General features: G+C 49.6%; 1 protein-coding gene across 2 annotated transcripts; it reads left to right on the forward strand.

Moving 5' to 3' along the window:
* The first annotated feature begins 1,223 nt into the window (after window positions 1-1,223).
* LOC140699289 (uncharacterized) lies at window positions 1,224-21,238 on the forward strand. Of its 2 annotated transcripts, none has more exons than XM_072971180.1 (2): window positions 1,224-1,351; window positions 19,742-21,238. In XM_072971180.1, exon 2 carries the CDS (start codon window positions 19,904-19,906, stop codon window positions 21,209-21,211), a length of 1,308 nt encoding a protein of 435 aa, XP_072827281.1. In that variant the 5' UTR covers window positions 1,224-1,351; window positions 19,742-19,903; the 3' UTR covers window positions 21,212-21,238. The 2 variants fall into 2 exon arrangements, with proteins under 2 accessions (XP_072827281.1, XP_072827282.1); XM_072971181.1 differs by having other exon boundaries at window positions 1,229-1,346.
* Window positions 21,239-21,553: the final 315 nt, after the last annotated feature.

A 21,553-nucleotide genomic window follows, 5' to 3' on the forward strand; every position in this document is an offset into this window, starting at 1 on the left:
CTGTCAGTTTTAAATCCTGGGATATCCAGGATCAAACTGCTTGCAAATTCCTGTCAGGTGAGGGTACACGTTCTGGTTCACAGGAGGCCATCTTTCACCGTGTTCTCACCCAGCAGAAGGGGCAAGGGGACCCTCTCAGGTCTCTGTCACAAGGGCATCCATCCCTTTCATGAGGGCCTCTGCCTTCTGACCTAATCAGCTCCCAAAGGCCCCACCTCCTAATGCCTTCGCCTTAGAGGTTCAGCTGCCAGCATATTCATTTTGGGGGGAAAATAAATATTCAGTCCTCAGCACAGACCTAACAAATATTCCCCTCAGAGGAGTCTGTCTTCTAACCCAGAACTCAGACATCAAATATTTCTCAGTGAGTAAAATGTTTTCTAGTCAACGTCTATTAGGGGCAGAATCCACCCACAGACCTCGCTTTATGTGCCTTTGTGTCTGCATCCCTGATCCTGCCTTCTCTCCCATCAAAAGGGGCAAAAATCAGAAAGATGCTCACCTGGCTCCATGGACCAATAACAGGACCCCCCTGCCCCACCACCGCCCCACCGCCCACAGCTGACACATTGGATCACAAACTGGAACCCTGTTCTCCCTTCCTCTTCACTCTGAGGCCTCTCCCTTTCTCTCTCCTGAGCTTGGCCAGGCCACCCAACATCTGGATGTTTGTAGCACAAGGGTGTTTGGATTGTCTGGTCTACATTTCGCCTGGACCAGGAGCTGTCACATCTTTAGCAGTTGAAACCTGCTTTGCTAACAATGAGAAATGCATAAGCATTGAGCAAACAAGATTCTCCTGTGGGTTTTTTTAGTGTAATATTTTATACTTTCTGTACTTGAAAAATAATTCTTGTCCTCCATTTTTTTTTTGAAGCATCCTTTCAAAAATAAAATAAATTTAAGAATTCTGGGACGATGTCTATGTTCACGGAAGCCCAGTTTTTTTCTTCCAGAACCTCCACACAAACACAGAGCATATTATATTAAAATCAAAACCCATTTACAACAAGTCTAGGTTACAAGGTATTGCCCCGTGACTGTAAAAGCCAAGTGGGTGAATAGAAGCCATGAGACCCGCCCAATATCTCAAAAGTCTGGGCAAAGTAGACTTAGCAACAGTGTAAGTAAATGCCTGAAGGCCCTGCGCATGCTCAGTACAGTAGCAGCGGGATCCACTTCCCCTACGGCCAAGGAGAGCCCCACGCATGCGCGGTGCTGAGGCCCAGTGAGGACCCACAGCAGTGCCTTGAGGTCGTTTGATGCAGAGTCAGGCAAGGACTTGCAGCTGATTCGAGGAGGAACTCGGTTCACACCGCCGCCAGTGACTGAGGCAGAGCTCCAAGGTAAGGTATGAAAGTCCTTGAATTCTCAAACTGCGGTGCCTGGGCTATGTTAGGACTGAACCCCACAGTGGATGTCAACTATAAGGAGTGCGGGGGGGGGGGGAAATTAGGCAGGATGGGAACCTATAAGACCAAGGACGGAGAAACTTCAACTCAGGGCTAGAGCCAGGAAAAGCAAGAAGGCACTGGGCTCAGGCACAAAATTTCAGGGGACCACAAACAACTCAGAAATCAAGATAAATGAGGTTTTAATGCAATAATTATTCAAAAAGCAGAATCAGTGCCAAAAAGTCCTCCATGAGCAAAATATCAAACTGTAAAGTGAAGATGGGATCATGAAGACCTGTACTGAGTCACATTGGAGCCGGAGGCAAAAGTAAAACTTAGAAATACTGCCCCCGCCTTTATCACTGCGCGTCAGGAGAGTGTTCCAGGAGCCCTTGGAGAGGACTCTGCTCAGAACCAGTTTCACAATCAAAGTAACTGAAGAGATATTGCAGGAAGGATTAGTGTGAGCAGTAAATATATGGTTATTTGTAGAAGCAGGATGATGTGAGGGTTAAGAGAAGAGATTGCCTTATGTAATTGATGCAGTTTTGGGTCTTAGATCCTTGAAACAATAGAAATTGAGAACAGGTAGGCGAGGCTTTACTGGGACTCGTGCTCCAGCGCAAGGGAGGGAGAACAAGGAACAGGTGCCCTTTGCTCTCAGATGGGGCGGGTTGGTTCCTTAAATGGGGGGAGGGTGGGGGCTGACTGGTGGAAGGGGCCAGAGGGCTGGCTTAGGTGGTGGGCCCACCCCCTTGCTGGCGCTGTGTGCAGGGCCACGTTCAGTGCTCTGCGTTTACTTCTGGTGCCTGAGAGTGGCAGCTGTTTTGTGGCCTTTCTGTATCTTATCGATCATGAGTGCCCCAACTGCGCATGCGTGCAGTTACTTTTTGTCCCTTTTACTTCAGTTGATTTTGTCTTTGATTTGTTTTTGATTGTCTTTGTCTTACCGATGCTGAAAATGCATTCTTCCCTCTGTCAATCACTATAACTTCGTTTCTGGTGTCTGTTTTCTTTTATGGAAGCTGTGCTTCCATTTTTTCAGTGGAAACGAACTTTTTTCTTTGTTTAGAAAGTTTGAAATTATACAAAGCATACATTCAACCTAGGAATTGAAAGCAAAATTTTAAACATTGGAAATGGGGGAGAAATTTAACATAGAAAACCTAAAATAAACAGTTGGAAAGCAAACACTGTGCTTGATGGTTTTGGAAAAGGAAAAGTGTTGTTTTCTAATTGAAAATAGATGAACCCTATCAAGCAAATTTTTTTTAAAAAAGTTTATTATGAATAAGACAAGAAATACTGTAGAAAAAAAGTCTTATGAAAAAGGTAATGAACAACTTCATACCCATATACTGGCCATATTAGGCTACATGAATAATTTTCGGGAAAACAAAAGTAACCAAAATTAAATCTAGGAAATACAAAAACTCCAAACAGCCCACTTTCTTAAAAGAATTATAAAAGTTGGTCATGCATCCACCTCGGGGGAGGCCTCAGGAGCTGCTTCCTTCCAGCTGTTGGAAAGCTTGGCAACTGTTTTACAAAGGCAGCTGTATCCCCCCCCCCAGCGTCCATCAGCATCTTCAGGACAGAACTGGGGCTTGTTTATGTTTAAAACATACATGTCAACATTCCTAACCACACACAGCCTGATTATTTTATTCATAGTATTTTGTGTCTCTTAATCCTTTACCCATGTCTTGCCCCTCCCCACCCTCCTCTCCTCCCCAGTAACAACTAGTTTCTTCTCTATCTCTGTGAGTCTGTTTCTGTTTTGTCATATGTGCTTTCTCTTATTTTTTAGACTCCACATATAACTAATAACATACAGTATTTGTCTCTCTCTGACTTGTTTCACTAAGCATAATATCCTCCAGGTTCGTCCATGTTGTTTCAAATGGCAAAATTTCATTCTATTTTTATGCCTGAGTAGTGTTCCATTTTATTTATATATATATGTATATATAGTGTATATATTTTTTATCCTTTCATCTCTTGGGTGACACTTAAGGTGCTTCCGTATCTTGGCTTTTGTAAGTAGAGCTGCTTTGAACATCGAGGTGCATGTATCTTTTCAAACTGGTGTTTTTGCTTTCTTTGGCTATCTATTCAGAAGTGGAATTGCTGGATCCTATGGTAGTTTTACTTTTAGTTTTTTTAAGGAATCTCCATACTTTCCTCCATACTGGCTGCACCAATTTGCATTCTCACCAACCGTATACAAAAGTTCCTTTCTCTCCACATCCTCTCCAACATTTGTTATTTGTAGACTTTTCAATGATAGCCATTCTGACAGGTCAGGTGATGTCTCAGTGTGCTTTTGATTTACATTCACTGATGATGAATGATGTTGAGCATCGTTTCATGTGTCTGTTGGTCACCTGTATGTATTCTTTGGGAAAAAAATCTGTTCACTTCTTCTGCCATTTTTAAATCAGGTTATTTGGTTTCTTGAGTTTGAGTTCTATGAGCTGTTTGTCTGTTCTGGATATTAACCCCTTATCAGGCATGTCATTTGCAAATGGTTTCTCCAGTTCAGTATTTTGCCCTTTTGTTGTGCAGATGGTTTTCTTTGCTGTGGAAAAGCTTCTAAGTTTAATGAGTCCCATTTGTTCACTTTTGCTTCCTTTGCATTAGGAGACAGATCCAAACATAACTATGGCTACAATTTATGTCAAAGAGTGTTCTCCTTTTCTTCTTAGAGTTTTATGGTTTCTGGTCTTACACTTAGATCTCTATTTTGAGTTTATTTTTGGATATGATGTAAGAAAATGTTCATTGTTCTCTATGTAGTTGTCCAGTTTTCCCAGTATCACTTATTAAAAAGACTGGCTTTTCCCCATTGAATATTCTTGCCTCTTTTGTCCTAGATTAATTGACTGTAACTGCATGGGTATATTTCTAGGCTCTATTCTGTTCCATTGACCTGTGCATCTGTTTCTGTGCCAGTGCCATGCTGTTCTTTTTCTGCAATTTTGTTGGATAGTTTGAAGTGAGGACACACAATACGTCCATCTCTGTTCTTCTTTCTGAAGATTGCTTTGGCTATTCAGGTCTCTGTTTCCATACAAATTTTAGAATCATTTGTTCTACTTCTGTGAAAAATGCCATTGGTATTTTAATAGGGATTGGATTGAATCTGTAGATTGCCTTTATGAGTATGGTCATTTTAACAGTATTCATTCTTCTGATCCTTGAAGTACATCTTTCCATCTGTCTGTGTGATCTTCCAGTTCTTTCATCAATGTCTTATACTTTCCTGTGTAGAGATTTTTTTTCCTGTGTAGAGATCTTTTACCTCCTTAGATTTATTCATAGGTATTTTATTCTTTTTGATGGAATGATAAATGGGATTATTTTCTTAATTTGTCTTTCTGATAGTTTGTGCTTAGTGTATAGAAATGTGACAGATTTCTGTATATTGATTCTGTATTTTGCAACTTGACTGAATTCATTGATGAGTTCTGGTCGTTTTTTGGCGGCGTCTCTAGGATTTTCTGTGTATAGTATCACGTCATCTATAAACAGTGACAGATTCGCTTCTTCCTTTCTGTTTTGGATTCCTTTGATTTCTTTTTCTTATCTGGTTGCTGTGGCTAGGACTTCCAAAACTATGTTGAATAGAAATGTCAAGAGTACGCAAACTTGTCTTCTTCCTGATCTTAGAGGAAATGCTTTCAGCTTTTCTCTGTTGAGTATGATGTCGGCTGTGGGCTGATCCTATGTGGCCTTTGTTATGTTGAGGTGTGTTCCCTCTATACACACTTTGTGGAGAGTTTTTATCATGAGCGGATGTTGAAATTTGTCAAGAGCTATTTCTGCATCTATTGAGATGAACATGATTTAAATTCTTCAATTTGTTACTATGGTGTATTACATTGATATTGAACCATACAAGGTTATTCTTTTTGTAAGAATTCACTAAGCTTCACGTTTGTTTTGTGTCATTTGCTATATATTGGGGATTTGATACAAACTAGGAATTCCAACTCCAACCCCAGAGGCTACAGCCCGCGGAGGCAGTCGGTCAAGGAGGAGAAAGGAGGCCCCAGGGAGCTCTGGCTGAGGCTCAAGTGGGAACGGAGCCGGGCTGCCCTGCTGCAGACTCACTGCAGGGGGCGCTGCAGGCACACAGGGATCAAGGAAAGGGCTGCAGTTCCTGTATCTGACCCCTGGGAAGCCCAGAGGCGTGTCCCGTCCAACTCAGAACTGGAAAGCAGACGACGAGGAGGGCTTCGGGGGGTCCTGGCCCCACGGCTGGTTGGCACAAGCCTTGCGCTCGGAGAGTCAGGCCTGTGCGCGGGGCCCCGAGCACCCGGAGAACCGGCCGGGCCTGCAGCCCAGTGTGGGAGGGCGGAGGCCTGCAACCAGGGTCCGGGAGGAGGCGGCGCACCCCGTGAGGCTGGTTGCTGCCAGGCTCTGCTTGTCCCGGTGGCTCCCTCGGTTGGGCCGACTGTGTTTCTCTCCAGTCCTCCGCTACAGTCGCCAACTTCACAGACTTCCCCTGGCTTGCGCTCCAGGTCTGTTTGCGCTGGTTTGGAGTCAGCTTTGCCTCCCGCCAGGATCCCCCACATCCACCCTCCTTCCAGGCCCAGGAAGGATGGAGGCTACGGCGCCCCGCCACCCTCAGGCATCACCCTCCATCGAGGAGGCCCGAGCTGCTGGCCTGGGAACAGAGGAGGTTGGAACTGGGGTCTCCCCTCAGGACCACTCGGAGCAGGAGAAGCGGATCGGCCATCCTTCCGTTCTCTGGACACTGGGAGCATGAGGCTGTGACTTGGCTGGGTGCCCAGGGTCCCCAGGGGAAGGAGCAGGGCAGCGAGAGGTCCGGGGTGGCATTGCCCATGCCAGGACGCTTCACTCCGCCCACTTACTTATCCAGGCAGTGACATCCACAAATCCCGGCCCTGGGCTCCTGGCGCCGGGGTGCTGGCGAGACCCCAGGAGGGGGTCAGACAAGGACAGGACAGGCACTGGGCCTAAGGCTGCCCTCACCACCTGCCAGCACCGGCCTCCTTTCCAGGTAGTCCTTGGTGGGTGCACCTCTCCCAGGGTCTCCAATTGTACCGCAGGGTCATAAAAGTTAACACGGAGGGGACAGCCAGCTGCCTAGGTCAGTGATGCAGTTTCTGCCACAATCTAGCCAGTGTAGAGATGCACACAGGGACTGGATCCTGGACTTGGGGTCCACCAAGGGCAATCTCCTGCCCTCTTCACTGCTTCTTGACAGCTTTGAGATGGTCTTAGGGGCAGAAGGGTGAGTTAGCCCCACTCGGCTGCCCACAGAAGAGGTTCCAGAATGGGGCACACCAAAGGGAGGGGAGGACACGCTAGTGGCCCTGAGCAATGAAGTGCCCCTAAAAATTGAGGACTGACTCTGGGCTCCAGTCTCTCCCCAACCCACCATGAAAGTCCTTCAGCGCCCCATTCTTTTCCCTCTTTCTTCTGCTTGGACCTCTGTCATCAACTCTCTCCTGTGCCCTTCCTCAAAGGACATCGCTCCACTCCATGGACTGCCGCTGCTGGTCCCTCTGGCGGCCTCCCAGAGCTCGCCCTGCACCGCACCAGCCCCAGACTCTTAGATCTGCCTCCGACTGGGCGTTGTTCCCTAAGAGCTGGGGACGCCTGGCAAGAGACTGGTCCCTTTTCTCTTACAATCTCCAATCAATGAGGAGGAAGCAGAAACTGACACGTCTGCTTATATCAGCTGGTGACAAGTGTGTTGGAAAAAAGTTACCCAGGATAAGGGATGGTGAGGGAGGGGTGTTAGATGGAGAAGCCCTGATCAAAAGACAGTAGTGACGGAGGTTTTTCATTGTTTATCTATTGCCACCTGTACATGTTGGACCACGTACATCTCTCTATATTCAAAATACTACCTTGGAGAGAAAGCAAAATTAACAATAGTAAACAAAAGTGAGATTTGTTGATACATAAAATATGATGTAATTTATGTTTAAAAGCAGTGGGCGTCTGTCAACGCCCACTGGTCCTTCTAAGGAAAGGGGTGTAGACAGACTCTCCCTGGTGAGTGGCAGCTTCGCTGGCTGGCCAGGAGCCCGGGTGCCCACCTGAGCCTCCTAAAGTGAGAACAGAGAGGGCAGGAGATGGCACAGGGGAGCCATAGGAGGGGACGTGACAGAGGGTGCGTGAGGCATGGGGATGACAGGACAGCTGGCAGGGGACTGATGCACACATGCTCCTGAGGGCTGGTCACCACCGCTGAGATGTGTCCTGAGTTCCCTTGTGTCCACCCCTCAGGGACCTGAGAGGGTCCTTACTCTGTGCGGCCTGAGAAGACCTACGGGGCACGGCGGGGCGGGTGGAGTGAAACACGGGAACGAGGGCTGCCGGGGACCAGAGTGTGAGCACAGCAAGACCCAAGGCGAGCACGGTTCTGACCAGCTTGGGCCACTTGTCGCTGAGAGGAGGCATAAGTTCGAGAGGCAATGAAAACCACCAGTGTGGGTCCTTGAAGGTCAAGGGGAGACGCTTAGACTCCAGAGGGGATGGGCAGCCGCGGCCAGTTGGGCAGGGGTAGTTTCAGGACTTGGTTGCAGATGGATGTGGCTGGAAGCGAGGAAAGATGGTTTGCCTAAGGGCGAGCCTAGAGACTGGCTTGGCACCAGCACAAGGGCCCTAGTGGGACACGAAAAGGACCTGAAGGAGCTGGTGGAGATGGAAAAGCAGGAGAGAACGTGACATGCTGTGGAGGCTGCATCTCAGGGGCTGATATGGAAGAGAAGTAGGTCAGGCTTATTTAATCACGTGAACAGGCCCATTCAGGCTGTTGGTAGTGGGGCCAGGGGTTTTTTTTTGTAAGGACAGAAATGGCGAAGAGCCAGGCTTCATGGGAACAAGGCTGGGATCTGGGAAGCATTACGATCAGAGGAGGCTCCTTGTTTCGTGTGTATGGTCCGTGTCTCCTGTTTCTGAGACTCCACCCTGCGCTCTGTGGGTTCCAGGTTTCTGTTCCCTGTGATTTCATCCTGCAAATGGTCCAGGGTTGCCATGGCACCAGTTCTAACCTACATCTCTGTGACTCAGAAGTTCCCATGCTCCACACTTGTGAATACAGTTTGGGGGCTTACTCTTTAAGTCAAGGTGCAGTTGCATGGCAGTCAGGCCATCTACTCCATCTACACATTCAGAAACTGGGGAAGTGATCCTGATGATTGCTGCTTTGTGGGCTCTGTTGTTGATTCTGGCCAAAGTTTCAGTTATCATCTGATGCTCCTAAGCCCTGATTGGTGGACCAACTTGGTGGTCTAAGTATTATCGACTGACATAAATGCGCAGCCTAAAAATTGAGGGTTATGTTTTACTTGGTGGGAGGGCTCAAGCCGATATGACAGCCTCTCAGATCGCTCTGAGGGGCTGCTCCAAAGAGGAAGGGGAGGAGCTAGGATATATAGGAGTTTTACAACAAAGACCAAGTAGTTAGAACATTAAAAGATACTTGTTAACTAAAGAAAACCAGGCATCTCAAGTTAAAGAATTTAGCGCTTTTCTATATATGGGAGGAAGCAAACATTTGGGCTCATTGAACTCATTCCTCTGACAAGCACCTAGCTATCTAGGGCCAGTATCCTGTCCTTTCTTATTCTGAGTCCCCTCAGAGTGCACCATTGTGAGTGGCTGCAGAGGCTGGGCTGCAGGCTTGTCTTCACTGGGGGGTGGCAGTAGCCGCTGATGACTTGATGGCTTCAGCATTTTTTGTTTACTGAATGGTTTGCAGTATTTTTCCGTTCACAGTATCAAGGAATTAGTTCTATCTCAGAGCCAGTGTCAATTGTAACTGGAGAGTTTTCGGTTTTCCTCTATTTTGGAGGGGTGAGGTAATTAGGTTGATTGATTGATTTTTAATGGCAGTACTGGGGATTGAACCTAGGACCTCGTGCATGCTAAGCACGCGCTCTACCACTGAGCTACACCCTCCCCCCCCCCGGGGGCTTCCTCTTTACCTGGCTCAGTGACCTGGCAAAATCCCCACAGGTTCCTCGGCAGAAGACTAGGAAAAACGTGCACAGTGTGTACGTGTGCTGTTTAAGCTGGTCAGGGGCGTCTGAAGTCTGGAAATGGGCTTATGAGGGGCTGCAGCTCTGTAAGGTTGGGCCTCTATTCCTCAGACCCAGAGCGCATTCAACTATATAGTTTATATGCCGTTGGATAGTTCATATGCTGGTGCCCAAGTTACCTCCTGCTCTCTGCCTTCAGGACACCTGGCTGTTCGCACTTCCCGGCCCCCTTGTGGTTGCTTGGGGAACTACACGACGAGTTCTGGCCAATCTGCTATTGTTACGGAAATGACAGGCCAGCCAAGAAACAAGCACCACTCGGAGGGTTGGAGTACTCAGATTTATTACGCCGGCGGCCTCAGAGGGGCTTCTGCTCCGAAGCTCTGAGCACCTCCAAGACGTGCACATGAGGTTTTATAGGGTTAATTACAAGTATGGGGCTATTAGCCAATAAGGTTCAAACAACAAAAAGCAAGGAATCAGTACGCTGGAGCTTATCAATTTGGAACAGATCACGTTACTGACACTTGTTGAGCTTGGATTTAGGAGTTAGCTTGTTAGCCCAGTAAACTGACACTAAACTTTAGATTTACAAGTTAGCCCGGCAGAACTTATATCAGTAAACCGACACTTATCACACTTAGATTTGTGACTGAGCTCGTTAGCCCAATAGACTGACACTAAACTTCAGATTTATGAGTTAGCCCAGCAGAACTCAGATCAGTAATCTGACACTTGTTGCACTTAGATTTGTGACTTAGCTTGTTAGCCCAGCTGGGCTTTTCCTTCACACTATGAGCCGATGTGTCCCCTTCTAGAACAAACCCTCTGCTTTTGAGTCTGGCAATGCTCAAGATCATGACTGCTCCATCAGCCTAGATCCTGCAGTGAGAAGGTGTGAAGTGAAGAGGACCCAGCAACTGGCAATCAAGCAGCATGAGCAACATATAAACCTTTGGTATTTTATGTCATTTGGATTCTGACATGATCTAGCATACTTTAATTGATCCAAGAATTGATGCTGAGAGATGGAGTGACTGGTAGACAAGCAAGATGATTTTGGAAGCTGTTTCACGTGGATAACTTTAACAGAACTGTCACCTACAATAACTTGAAAGGCAGATAATGAAGTTAGTAAGCTTGGTGCTTCAGGAGAGGGAGACTAGAAAACAAAATAGTAATAGCATGTGCTGGTTGGTGTTGGCTGCAGCCTGGCACCACCACATCCTTGAGGCACAGGGAATGAACGCTTGGCTCTTCACTGGAGGGAGTTTGCTGAGCTGGGCACAGCCTTGAGGTTTGGGCCAAGTCTGCCTAGTGCCCCCCGCTCAGCCACCTGACTCTGCAGCGCACACACCCCCACCCCCATTCATGCTGCACATCTCTTCCTCCTGTCCTGAAGCTTGTCCCCATGGACACCACAAGCAGCTGCAGACCCACGTGGCACTTCTGCATGCTTACTGGCCTGCAGGGACAGCCCGCGGAGATGCGGGCTGTGCCACTGACTTCTGCTCCTGCCTGGCTCACCCCACGAGCAGCAGCCGGTGCTGAAGGTGCAGCACCGTGGCCTTGGGGTTCCTCTCTTCTGATGCCTGCTGGGGCCATGGGGCACCTCCCACAAGTGCAGGGGCAGAGAGCTCCTGGCAAGGCTACCCAATAAACACAGTGACTGGGACATGGGAGTTTGTGGGCCACTTCTCCCTCCCTCCTCTGAGGCAGACCCCTTGGCGTCATGATGGTTCATGGCCTCTCGGAAGACGTCTTCTGAAGCCAAGCGGACCCTTTTGCTGTGACCCCCTCAGTCACACCTTCCCGGTGCCTCCCCTCCCTCTTTGCTGGTGTCTCACTCCCACTTCCTTGGGATTCACTCCCCCTAAAAGTGTTAACATCTCAGCTTTCGTCTCAAGCTCTTTTTCTGAGGAATGGAGGCCAAGACATAGCTCATTCTTCACACTTTGTTTTACAAAAATTGCCCTGTGACATCAGTTCTGCTCCACGCCCAGTCACTTAGCACCTCCTCTTGTTTTCTGGGCACCAGGAGGATCTCGGGGAGGCAGTGGTGACCACAGAAGGTGTGGTCCTTGCCCCCAGAGCCCTTGGGGTGGGAAGCGCCAAGGGAGATGAAGGGAACAATTACCCATCATATAGAAAACAGGAGAGGTCAATTGTAGAAGCTCAGATCTTCTACTATTTTTTTTTAATTGAAGGACAGTTGATTTACAACGTTGTGTTAGTTTTGTTGCTGAGTCCAAACTCGTTCTGCTCGCCGCAAGACATGTCAATAAATTGGGAAACAAGGTGGTGGCGCAAGGAATAGTGACTTTATTCGGAAAGCCAGCAGACCGAGAGGATGGCAGACTGATGTCTTCTGCTCCAGTCAGAATACAGGCTCTTTTAATACCAAAAAATAGGGGAGGGGATTGTTGCAAACTTCTTGCTGCAGGAATTCTTTGTTCTTGCAGCCATCCAGGTGGCCAGGTCATGGTATCCCTGTAACTTCCAACAAAATAAAGGTTATTCTCTATTTTGCATCTTGCCATCTCCACATAAGTGCAGAAGTACTAACATCCTCAAAGATCAGAGCCTGGAGAATAGTCTCTCCTGTCTTTTTCAGGCTAAAGGAAACATTGTTTCACAAAAGTTGCAGAGCTGGTAAGACTGAGCCTAGAAAGCAGGGCACGGTGGCTATGTTAGAGCAGGCAGATAGCTAGGTATGAGCAGAGAAAGGGGCACACAGATCAAATGGCAGAAATTGGGCAGAAAGGAGGGGCACAGGCCAAATGCAGGAAACCACAGATCATGTAAGCAGCAGGGATCCTTGGGCAGAGAAAGAAAAGCAGGAACCTTGGGGCTGATAAGGGATCATGCCTTTTGGGATGACAAGTGGCCTGGAGAAGAACAAAGAAAGGTGAGAAAAGGCAGGAATTTCTGGTGTCTGAATGTAACCTTTTGCTCATTATGCCCTCATTTCAATAAAATTAGCCTTGCAGATCAGAAGTACCCATCATGCACCGACGCCATGACACTTTCGATCCAGACTAAATAAGGACAAAAACCCCTTCTCCCTGTGGGAAGGTGGAGTTGGGATGATAAATAGGAAATACGACCCCAACCCTTCCCTCCCTAATGAATATTCCACCCATTCACCTTTACACCCTGTGTAGCTAACTTGCCAAAGAAACTCAGGGCAGCTGCTCACCGGAGCCTGCCAGCTCTCCCCTGAGAGTGTACTATCCATTCTTTAATAAATCCTCACTTTACCTTTTTTAAACCTCTAAGTCTTGTGTCTGAATTCTTTCTGGGACGGGACAAGAACCTGGAACACTAGTTGCATCTATTGGTGACATCTTAAGCTAAAGGAACAGATCCAACACAGTCAGATTTGTTCTCCTATATTACAGATTCTGGTGTACAGCATAGTGATTCAGTTATATGTGTATATATACATATATTCTTTTTCATGTTCTCCATTACGTTATTATAAGATATAGAATGTAGTTCACTGTGTAATACAGTAGGACCTTGTTGTTTATCTGTTTTACATAGTTTGTGTCTGCTAGTCCCAAACTCCTAATTTATCCCTCACCACTCCTTTCTCTGCTGGTAACCATAAATTGGTTTCCTATATCTGTGAGTCTCTGTTTTGTAAATAAGTTCATTTGTATCTTTTTTTTAGATTTCACATATAAGTGGTATCACATGATATTTGTCTGTCTGACTTACTTCACTTAGTGTGATAATCTCTAGGTTCATCCATGTGGCTGCAAATGGCATTATTTCATTTTTTTATGGCTGAGCAGTATTCCATCACATCTTCTTTATCTAATCATCTGTCAGTGGACATCTAGTTTGCTCCTGTGTCTTGGTTATTGTAAATAGTGCTGCTATGAACACTGGAGCGCATGTGTCTTTTTGAATTATAGTTTTCTCTGGATATATGCCCAGAAGTAGTGTTGCTGGTAAATCTATTTTTAGTTTTTTAAGGAATCTCCATACTGTTTTCCATAGTTGCTGCACCAAATTACATTCCCACCAACAGTGTAGGAAGTTTTCCTTTTCTCCACATTCTCTCCAGCATTTATTGTTTGTGGATTTTTGAATGATGGCCATTCTGACAGATGTGAGGTGATACCTCATTGTAGTTTTAATTTTAATTTTTCAGATAATGAGTGATACTTTAAAAGCTTAGGTCTTTATATACATCGCTGATCAACTGTAAAACCTGTGCTCCTGGAGAAAGGGTGTAGTGGCTAGATTTAGAGACATTCTGCAAGCCAGATCATCACTTTCCTGAAAGCCAGCTACAGTGGATGGGCAGGGGCTGGTGAGGTGAGTACTCGGGTCATGGTAGTCATCTGTGAAGACTTGGCCAAAGGCTCTTCTAGCAGCTTATGGGTCAGTTCAATGACACAGACTGGAGGATAGGACACTCCGGTGACTCAAGAGAAGATGACAGATTTGGAGTGTTAAACCTTTGGAAGGAAGGGACTCTCCCCCAGAGAAGGTGGAGTGGAAGCTGGGAGTCTACATGTCATGACCTATGACCCCCTCCTTCTCATCCTGGGACTCTGTGCCTCATGAACGTCAGTTGATATTGGAGAATTTCATTCCAATTACCTACTCAATGGAGCAGAAATTTTTGGTGCTCTGCCCAGGTCCTGTGGCCCCCATTCACTGGTCCTGTACACCCACCCCCTTCTAAGTGCTGGCATCTGGGTTTCCTCACCCTTTGGGTTCTGGACTGAGCTGGAAGCGCTTGAGTGTGTATGTCCCTCCAGGATAACCTGTAGCCAAGCACTGCCAGGGAAAGAAACACAACTTCCTTGCCTTGAGGTTGGGTCGACTCCCAAAGGTAATTTATACTCCAGCATTCCCAGCAGAATCAGGCAGAGGCTAGGACTTCGCCTGAAATGGCACCTTTGACTGCCTTTCCCCTTCCCTACTCTGCTCACCCCACTCCCAGGTCTAGCCGAGCCCATCCCATCCTGATATTTCAAATGTGTTCTTGAATTTGAAGTCCCAGAATTTCTGAATGAAAAGCAGCAAGCGGGCCATCTAGGTGGCCATCAAGAGTGCCAAGAAGGGTGCCCCCGCTCCTGGGGCTCTATGCAGAGGGGCAGGGGCAGGGGCTAGTGGCCGGCAGGGCGGGGTCGTGGCCTGCAGAGTGCCGGCTACAGTCCCTCCCCCTTGTAAAGCTTCAGGGGCACAGGCAGGAAGGCTCAGGAAGAGTTCCCTGGGCCTCTCATGAGTCAACCCCACTCAAACACAGCACTGGTGCATGGTCTGGTCGGGAGCCAGTTCTGAACAAAGGACAGTTGAGGCCCAAGACCAGGGCAGAGGGGGAGGCAAAAGGGTGGGGAGGGGAGCTGTCCCTCAACAGTATGTTCTCTGGCTGATGTGGCCCTCAGCGAGGCACATACGTGCTCAGGTGAGTACCCCCACTCTTCTCAGGGGTGTATGAGGCCCGGTTCTAAGGGGAGGCTTCATCACTCCTGATGCCAGTTTCCTCCTCAAAGCCTAGCTTTGCCCCCACCTCCTGCAGACTTCTGTCTCTGCGTCCTTTGCAGGTGCTGGACCCAGCAGGGAGCTTTGTCGGTGTCATGGAGCTCAGAGGTATCCAAGGCCTTACGCCCAAGTGCCCTTGATTCCAGCCTCTCCAGGAGCACTGACTGGAGGCAGGGGCAGCAAAATCCATGATGGAGAGAAATGCAGCTCAGCTTCCTTCCATGAGTTTGGAAACAAAATACTCAGGAATCCCCAAACCTGGATTCTTTCTCATAGGGAAACATCACTCCTGTGCAAAAGTCTAAAGATCAGAAACCTGAACCCAAGGAAACTCCAGTTCAGGGCTGGGCTGCTGGGGAGAGGGGTCTGAAGCTCTGATTGTGCTTTTTAATCAGACCCAGGATTTGAGGATGGGGTGGGGGATGACGGCCATTGTGCTTAAAAAAATGTTTAGGTTTTTAGGCTCAGGGTTCTATAAAATCAAATAACATTCTTATTTCAAGTCCCCAAATTAAGTTGTTCTAATCTGGGCTTTTCCATCCAGCCCAGCCCTGGGTGCTGCTGCTGTGCTGTGTGGAGGGTCCCGGCTGCGGAGGGGAGCTGAGAGGGTGGGAGAGGCCAACCCTCAGAGCAGGGGGCCAGATCCCTGAGCAGGCCCACACCCTGAAATCCCACTTCCAGCGCTGTGGGAAAGCAGGCCTCAAGAGGGACTAAGTCAGTGCTTACAGAGAGACTTCCTGACATGGATTCCAATAGTCAATTAAAACTTCCTCACGGACAGTCTCTCCCTCCGGAACTAACAGAGTGAGCTAGCAAACCAACAACAAAACCCCAGCCTACTACTCAGCCATAAAAAAGAATAAAATAATGCCATTTGCAGCCTCATGGACGGACCTGGAGATCGTCATACTCAGTGAAGTAAGTCAAACAGAGAAAGACAAACACCATACATCACTTATATGTGGAATCTGAAAAAAAAAGACACAGATGCACAACTTATTTACAAAACAGAAACAGACTCACAGACATAGAAAACAAACTTACAGTTACCAGAGGAGTAAGGGGGTGGGAAGGGATAAATTGGGAGTCCAGGATTTGCAGATGATAACTACTCTATATAAAATTTATAAACAACAAGGTCCTACTGTATAGCACAGGGAGCTACATTCAATACCTTGTAATGGCCTATAATGAAAAAGATTTATATAATATATGCATGTATAAATGAATCACTATGCGATACACCAGAAATTAACACATCATTGTAAATCAACTATACTTCAGTTTAAAAAACAAAACAAAACCAGCTTACTGATTAATTAACCTTTTTGAGAAGAAAGAGTAGAATACAGGTAGCCTAAAAAAGACCAGAAATGCCTCAGCCCAGCTGTGTGTGCCTCCTCGTCCACTCTTGCCCCCGCCTCTCAGCCTACAGGACATAAAATGCACAGTCTCATTGTATCTCAGAGCAGAAGTCAAACTGGGCACGCCTAAAGGTGGCAAATGGAACATGTGTATCTAATTTTGCTCTCGCTCCAAAACTTCCATTAAAATCACAGTAAGTGGAATTTTTTTTTTACTAAGTGGACATTTTTAAAGGCATATATCCCCAAAGATGTAGAGGAAACCACAATAAAAATCTGGAACCTCGAAGCAGGTGGATGAGTGGAAACCAACTCAGTAGCCTCAAGAAAGCCAAGTCCTAACTTAGCAATGGGAGCAACCTGGCACCATCCATGATCATGCATGATCCCCCGAAGGCTTTGCTGTGAGCGGCACCAGGTGCCTCAGGAGAGGTGACGGGGAGGAGGGAGGACTGCAGCACGCTCTTCAGACCTTCAACGTCCTCCCCACTCTGCACAGCTGTCTCCACATCCCAGCAGACTGGAGAGTTGTCTCTGAAACGGCTAAGAGGGTCTGTGTTGGGGGACAGCAGGCAAAAGTGAGCGTGGGGTTACTGACCCAAACCAGGAGGCAGGTGAATGCTGAGACTGCTCCCTCCCCCACCAGCCCTCTTCTCCACCTGGCTGCTCTCTGGAAAACTGGTATCAGGGTCCCCTGACAAACAGCCCAGCCAGACATCCCCATGAAGAGGTGGGGTGGGGGGACTCACCCAGCCTCCGGCCCCACAGAGGAGGAACATCAGCACACCCCCTGCGAACACTGAGGCTGGCTGGGGACCAGGGGGCCGGAGCATCATTGTGGATCTCTCTGAGGTGGCTTTAGAGGACAGTGGAGCAGCTCTATGACATCCTTTCTAGAATATGGGGTCCCTTAAGCCTCTTGATCGGCTTTGAGGCTTTAATCAACAGAAGTCTCTTTTCACATCCTTCTGAATAAGAGTCAGCAGTGTAAGCCTTTTATTTATAAATATGGAGGTAAATAGCAGGAAAAAAAGGCTAAAGGGTTGAAAATGGTTGCATCCAAGAAGTGGAACTGGGGGAGCAGCAGGGATTGGACTGGGCACTATTTTTTGCATCAGCCTTTCAGTACGACTTCATTTTTAAAGGAGGTGCTGGTATCAGTTAGATCACACAAGTAAAAGCTACAAAACAAGTCTAGTAATTCCCTTCCCTGGCGGGTCCTCGGGGATTTATGGGACGGGGGTGACGGAGGGGAGACGGCACTCTTCAATCCAAACAAATCCTGGTTACTCACCCCTGCCCACTGTTTGCAGGTGCACAGTCTGAGCAGCGACTCGGGCAGGGTGGTGGGAGGGGCTGCTTTTCAGCTGGTGTGAGATCCTAGGCTTCCTGGTCCTTGGGGAGAAGCTGTGAAGTTTTTGTTCTCAGAACAAGGATTCCGAGAAGCTTTTAGATGATCAGCGAAAGGCGAGGCTCCTGGTGGAGACCACAGCCTCTCGGAGTGAAAAGAGCGGAGGAGCAGGGCTGGCTGGAGGGTCCAAGCTATGGGGTCGGAGTCCGGGCCTCCATCCCCTTTGGTGCGGGTGACCCAGGCAGTGGAAGCCAGTTCCCACCTCGGCCTCTGTCTCCACCGCCCTGCTCTGTCCAGCCCTCCCTGAAAGACTCAGCAACTCCTGTCCCTCCAGTGAGGCGCTGTGCCAAGCGCAGCTCACCTGCTCAGACTCCCTCTCCGGGTGGGGGGGCCGCCACACACTGGGGTCCCCTTGTCTCTGTGCGGCCCAGGCCCCTTAGACTCCACCCGCACAGTGTTGGTCAGCTCTGCCGGCTGCAAGGACTGCAGTTTATCTGAGGAGAGGGAGAGGCAGGACCTGCAGCCGCGCACCAGGGCTCGGGGATGGGATGGATAGTGGGGCCGCGAGGCCTGGAAGTTCTGGTCAGACTCCGGCTGGCTTGGCCGGCTCAGGGGACCAGGCAAAGCTGAACAACCGGGCCTGGCGCAGATGCAGTGGGAATGGGTGGTTCTGAAGACTCCCAGGCAGCCCTTGAGGGGACCCAAGAGAGACGGCCTCCAGCCCCTGGAATCATGGCCCCCACCTCCTGGCCTCTGAGCACCCCTCGCCTCGTCTTCTACTCCACAGCCTTCAACTTTATGGTGCCGGGGACCCCCTTGGAGTTCTGTGCTGCCTATGGAGAGAGCCCTTTTCCAGAGTGTTTTCGATGCACAGAATAAAACAGACGCCCCACCAGAAACTAACACAACGTTGTGAATCAGCTATATGTCAATTAACAACAAATAAACAACAACAAAAAAACACAGAGTTACAAAGGAAACCAATCAGTGAAATATTGTTACCAAAATGTTAAATAATAAATCTGCGATGGAGAACATGTGTGTTTTCTAACAAGTCAGGAGCAAGACCGGGTTGGGGCTTCAAGCAGGGCCGTAGTTTTGAAGCAGTGATGAGCAAGGCCAGTGCTGCGCCTTGCCTGCAGCGACTCTGCCGCCATAGAAAGGGAGCCGCGATCTCCACTGGTGACAAAGTCACGGGTAATGCTAATGTGGGGTTTTGTCCACGTTCATAATGACGGGAAATGCTAAACTTCAGCTAGAGGTTAGGGTGAACATCAGTATCTTTTTTTCCTCGCCCAAGCTCATGGATGCCCTGAAGTCCACCTGTGGACCCAGGCTGAGAACCCTGCCTCTCCCCCTGGCCCCCACACCTCAAAGCTTCTGCTTGTCACGGGCTCCTCTCCTGTGCCCCTCTGCCCCTCCGCATCAGGTTCTGGACCCCCTCCGCCATCCCCTTCCTCACTTTTCAGCGGTTAGGACAGGCTGGCAGAGATCTGAATCCAGACCTTGCCCTGAACGGTTGCAGGCTGGAGAGTTTGCAAAGCAGCGGCAGCAGGGAGAGCAGACGGAGCAGGGAGCCAAGGGGACCTGCTGTGGGTGGGAGGCGTGGGACTCACTGCGTGTTCAGGTGTATGCGAAGGTGGCACTGGAGTAAAGGTGTGGGTCGGTGCCCACACCTTTTTTTTTTTTTTTTTTTTTTTCCGCTGGGCAAGGATAGTGACTTTATTCGGAAAGCTGGCCAACCGACAGGATGGCAGACTAATGTCTTGGAGAAAAACAGGGGAAGCGGTGTGGATGGTTGTTGCAAACTTCTTGCCACAGGAAGCCTTTGTTCCTGCAGCTGTCCATGTGAGTCAGGCCCTGGTGTCCCTGTAAACCTCCAACAAACAAAGGCTATTTTCTGTTTTGCAACCTGCCATCTCTACATCAGTGTACAAGTGCTAACATCCCAGAACGGGCTCTCCTGTACATTTCAGGCTAAAGGCAACACTGTTTTACAAAAGGTGCAGAGCTAGCAAGACTAAGCCTGGAAAACAAGGCACAGTGGTGAAAGCCACAGGAACAGATCCAACATGGAGTCCAATTTGTTCTTTTCCGTTACAGAGGGACACGGTGACAGCCTCCTGGCGATTGGCCGGAGGCGTGGCCTGCTGAGAGCAGCCTGGTGATTGGCCGGACAGGACGCAGGGGTCACAGGGAGGCATTATGATGCACCACGGGCGGTTATAAAAGCCAGCGCCGCTGCCAAGGTGAGCCATAGCAGAGATGGCCTTTCTGGTTCTCCTGCTACTTGTGGCCACGTCCTCGACCGCCTTCTCCACACCCACCTCTGACACACTCCATGCCCATTCCTCTTGCCCCGGGCCCCTCACCCACACCGAGCACCCTACTCCAATGCTAGGGTCCACCTTCGGGCCCCTCTGCGGGCCAGCAAGCCCGCGTACCCGCAGCCGGCGCCCCGTGTACCGGCATGGGCTGGCCTGGCTCCTCTCCTGGTTCCAGCCCCATGGTGGGGGATCGGGCTCCAACAGGAGCACAGCGAACCCCTGCCCATCCTGGGACTGTCCCTCCCAGGCCTCTGCTGTCCCAACACTGCTTTACACCAGCCAGCCGAGTGACCACGGAGAGACACTGGACAGAGGGCAGCCGCTGACTCCTGTGCCGCACTCCCCAGGACCTCCTCCAACTGAGCCACGGGTATCCGGCCCCAAGCCTCATGTGGACGCAGGGCGAGTCATCCTTTGCCTCTGGCCGTCGGCACCTCTGCCGGTCCCGGGTCAGCTGGCAGGAAGAGGCTGCTACACCTTGGATGAGGAAGACATCCTGCCGGTCCTCACGCGTGCCATCCCCTACCTTGGCCCTGGCTCCCTTGGCCCTGGTTCCCTCCCTGACTCTCAGCCCCAACCTCCTCCACGAAGGGAAGAACGGGTACCACCAGTCCAGCCTGCCCTACAGCCAGCCAGCCAGACCGGAGCCCAAGACACAGACCGGAAACAGAAACCTGGACCCAAAGGCCGTCCTGTCCCTGACGCGGACTGGAAACATCCCAGGCCACCAGCCCAGGCCAGGCTCGACATACCGCTGCTGTGGCCGGAGCAGTCGTGTCGGTGGTGGTCCAAGGAGGTGACGGCGGGCTTTGGCAAGGGCAGGCACTCCAACGTCACCATTTCAGTGCCCGGGACCCTTGAGAGCGTGGTCCTCCTCCTTATGGGTTACTGGGCCGAGGCGCCGGCAGGCCCCTGGGCTGGGGCCACATTCCACCTACCGTCCTGGTTCCATAACACCTGCGGGGTCATCTTTGTACTCAGAGTCATCCTGGGGAGGAGAAAGGTGCCAGCAGAACAGGAGTCCCGGGTCGTGGCAGGGAGGGAGGGGCGTGGGCACATTCCATCAGAGCCCCTGGCCCTGAGGATGGAGGAGTCCTTGGCTGAGCTCCAGAGGCTGCTGGAGAGGAATTATGAGCTGGAGTGGGAAGTGGAGGCCTTGCAGCAGCAGGAGTGGTGGTGCAAGCAGGAGGCTGAGGTCAATGAGATCAAAAGGGCCTTGGAGGGTTTGCTCCACGAGGTGTTTTAACTCTCCCCTCGGGTGGGGGGGGTGAGTTGGGGGGAAGGGGGTGGGGGGCATGGGAGGAGAGCTTCCCATGTATGTGGATTGTCAATAAATAATGTGTTGGACTGCAAAACGTGTCCACGAGTGATGGGGGCCCCGGGAACCGCATCGCACGGAGTCCTCACACCCTTCAGCGGGCTGGTGTCCACTAGGCAGGTGCCTCCGTGGTTGTGAACTACAGAGCCAGCATCATGACACCCTGCCCGACCTCCTGGTGCCAGCGCTGAGCGGGGTGCCTTTGGATGAAGAGAAACCAGGTGGAAGGTCTGCTCCCGGTGTTTCTCCAAAGACTGCTTCCGGCCTGAG

Source organism: Vicugna pacos, chromosome 11 (genome assembly GCF_048564905.1).
Source record: "Vicugna pacos chromosome 11, VicPac4, whole genome shotgun sequence".
NCBI classification, from domain to species: domain Eukaryota; kingdom Metazoa; phylum Chordata; class Mammalia; order Artiodactyla; family Camelidae; genus Vicugna; species Vicugna pacos.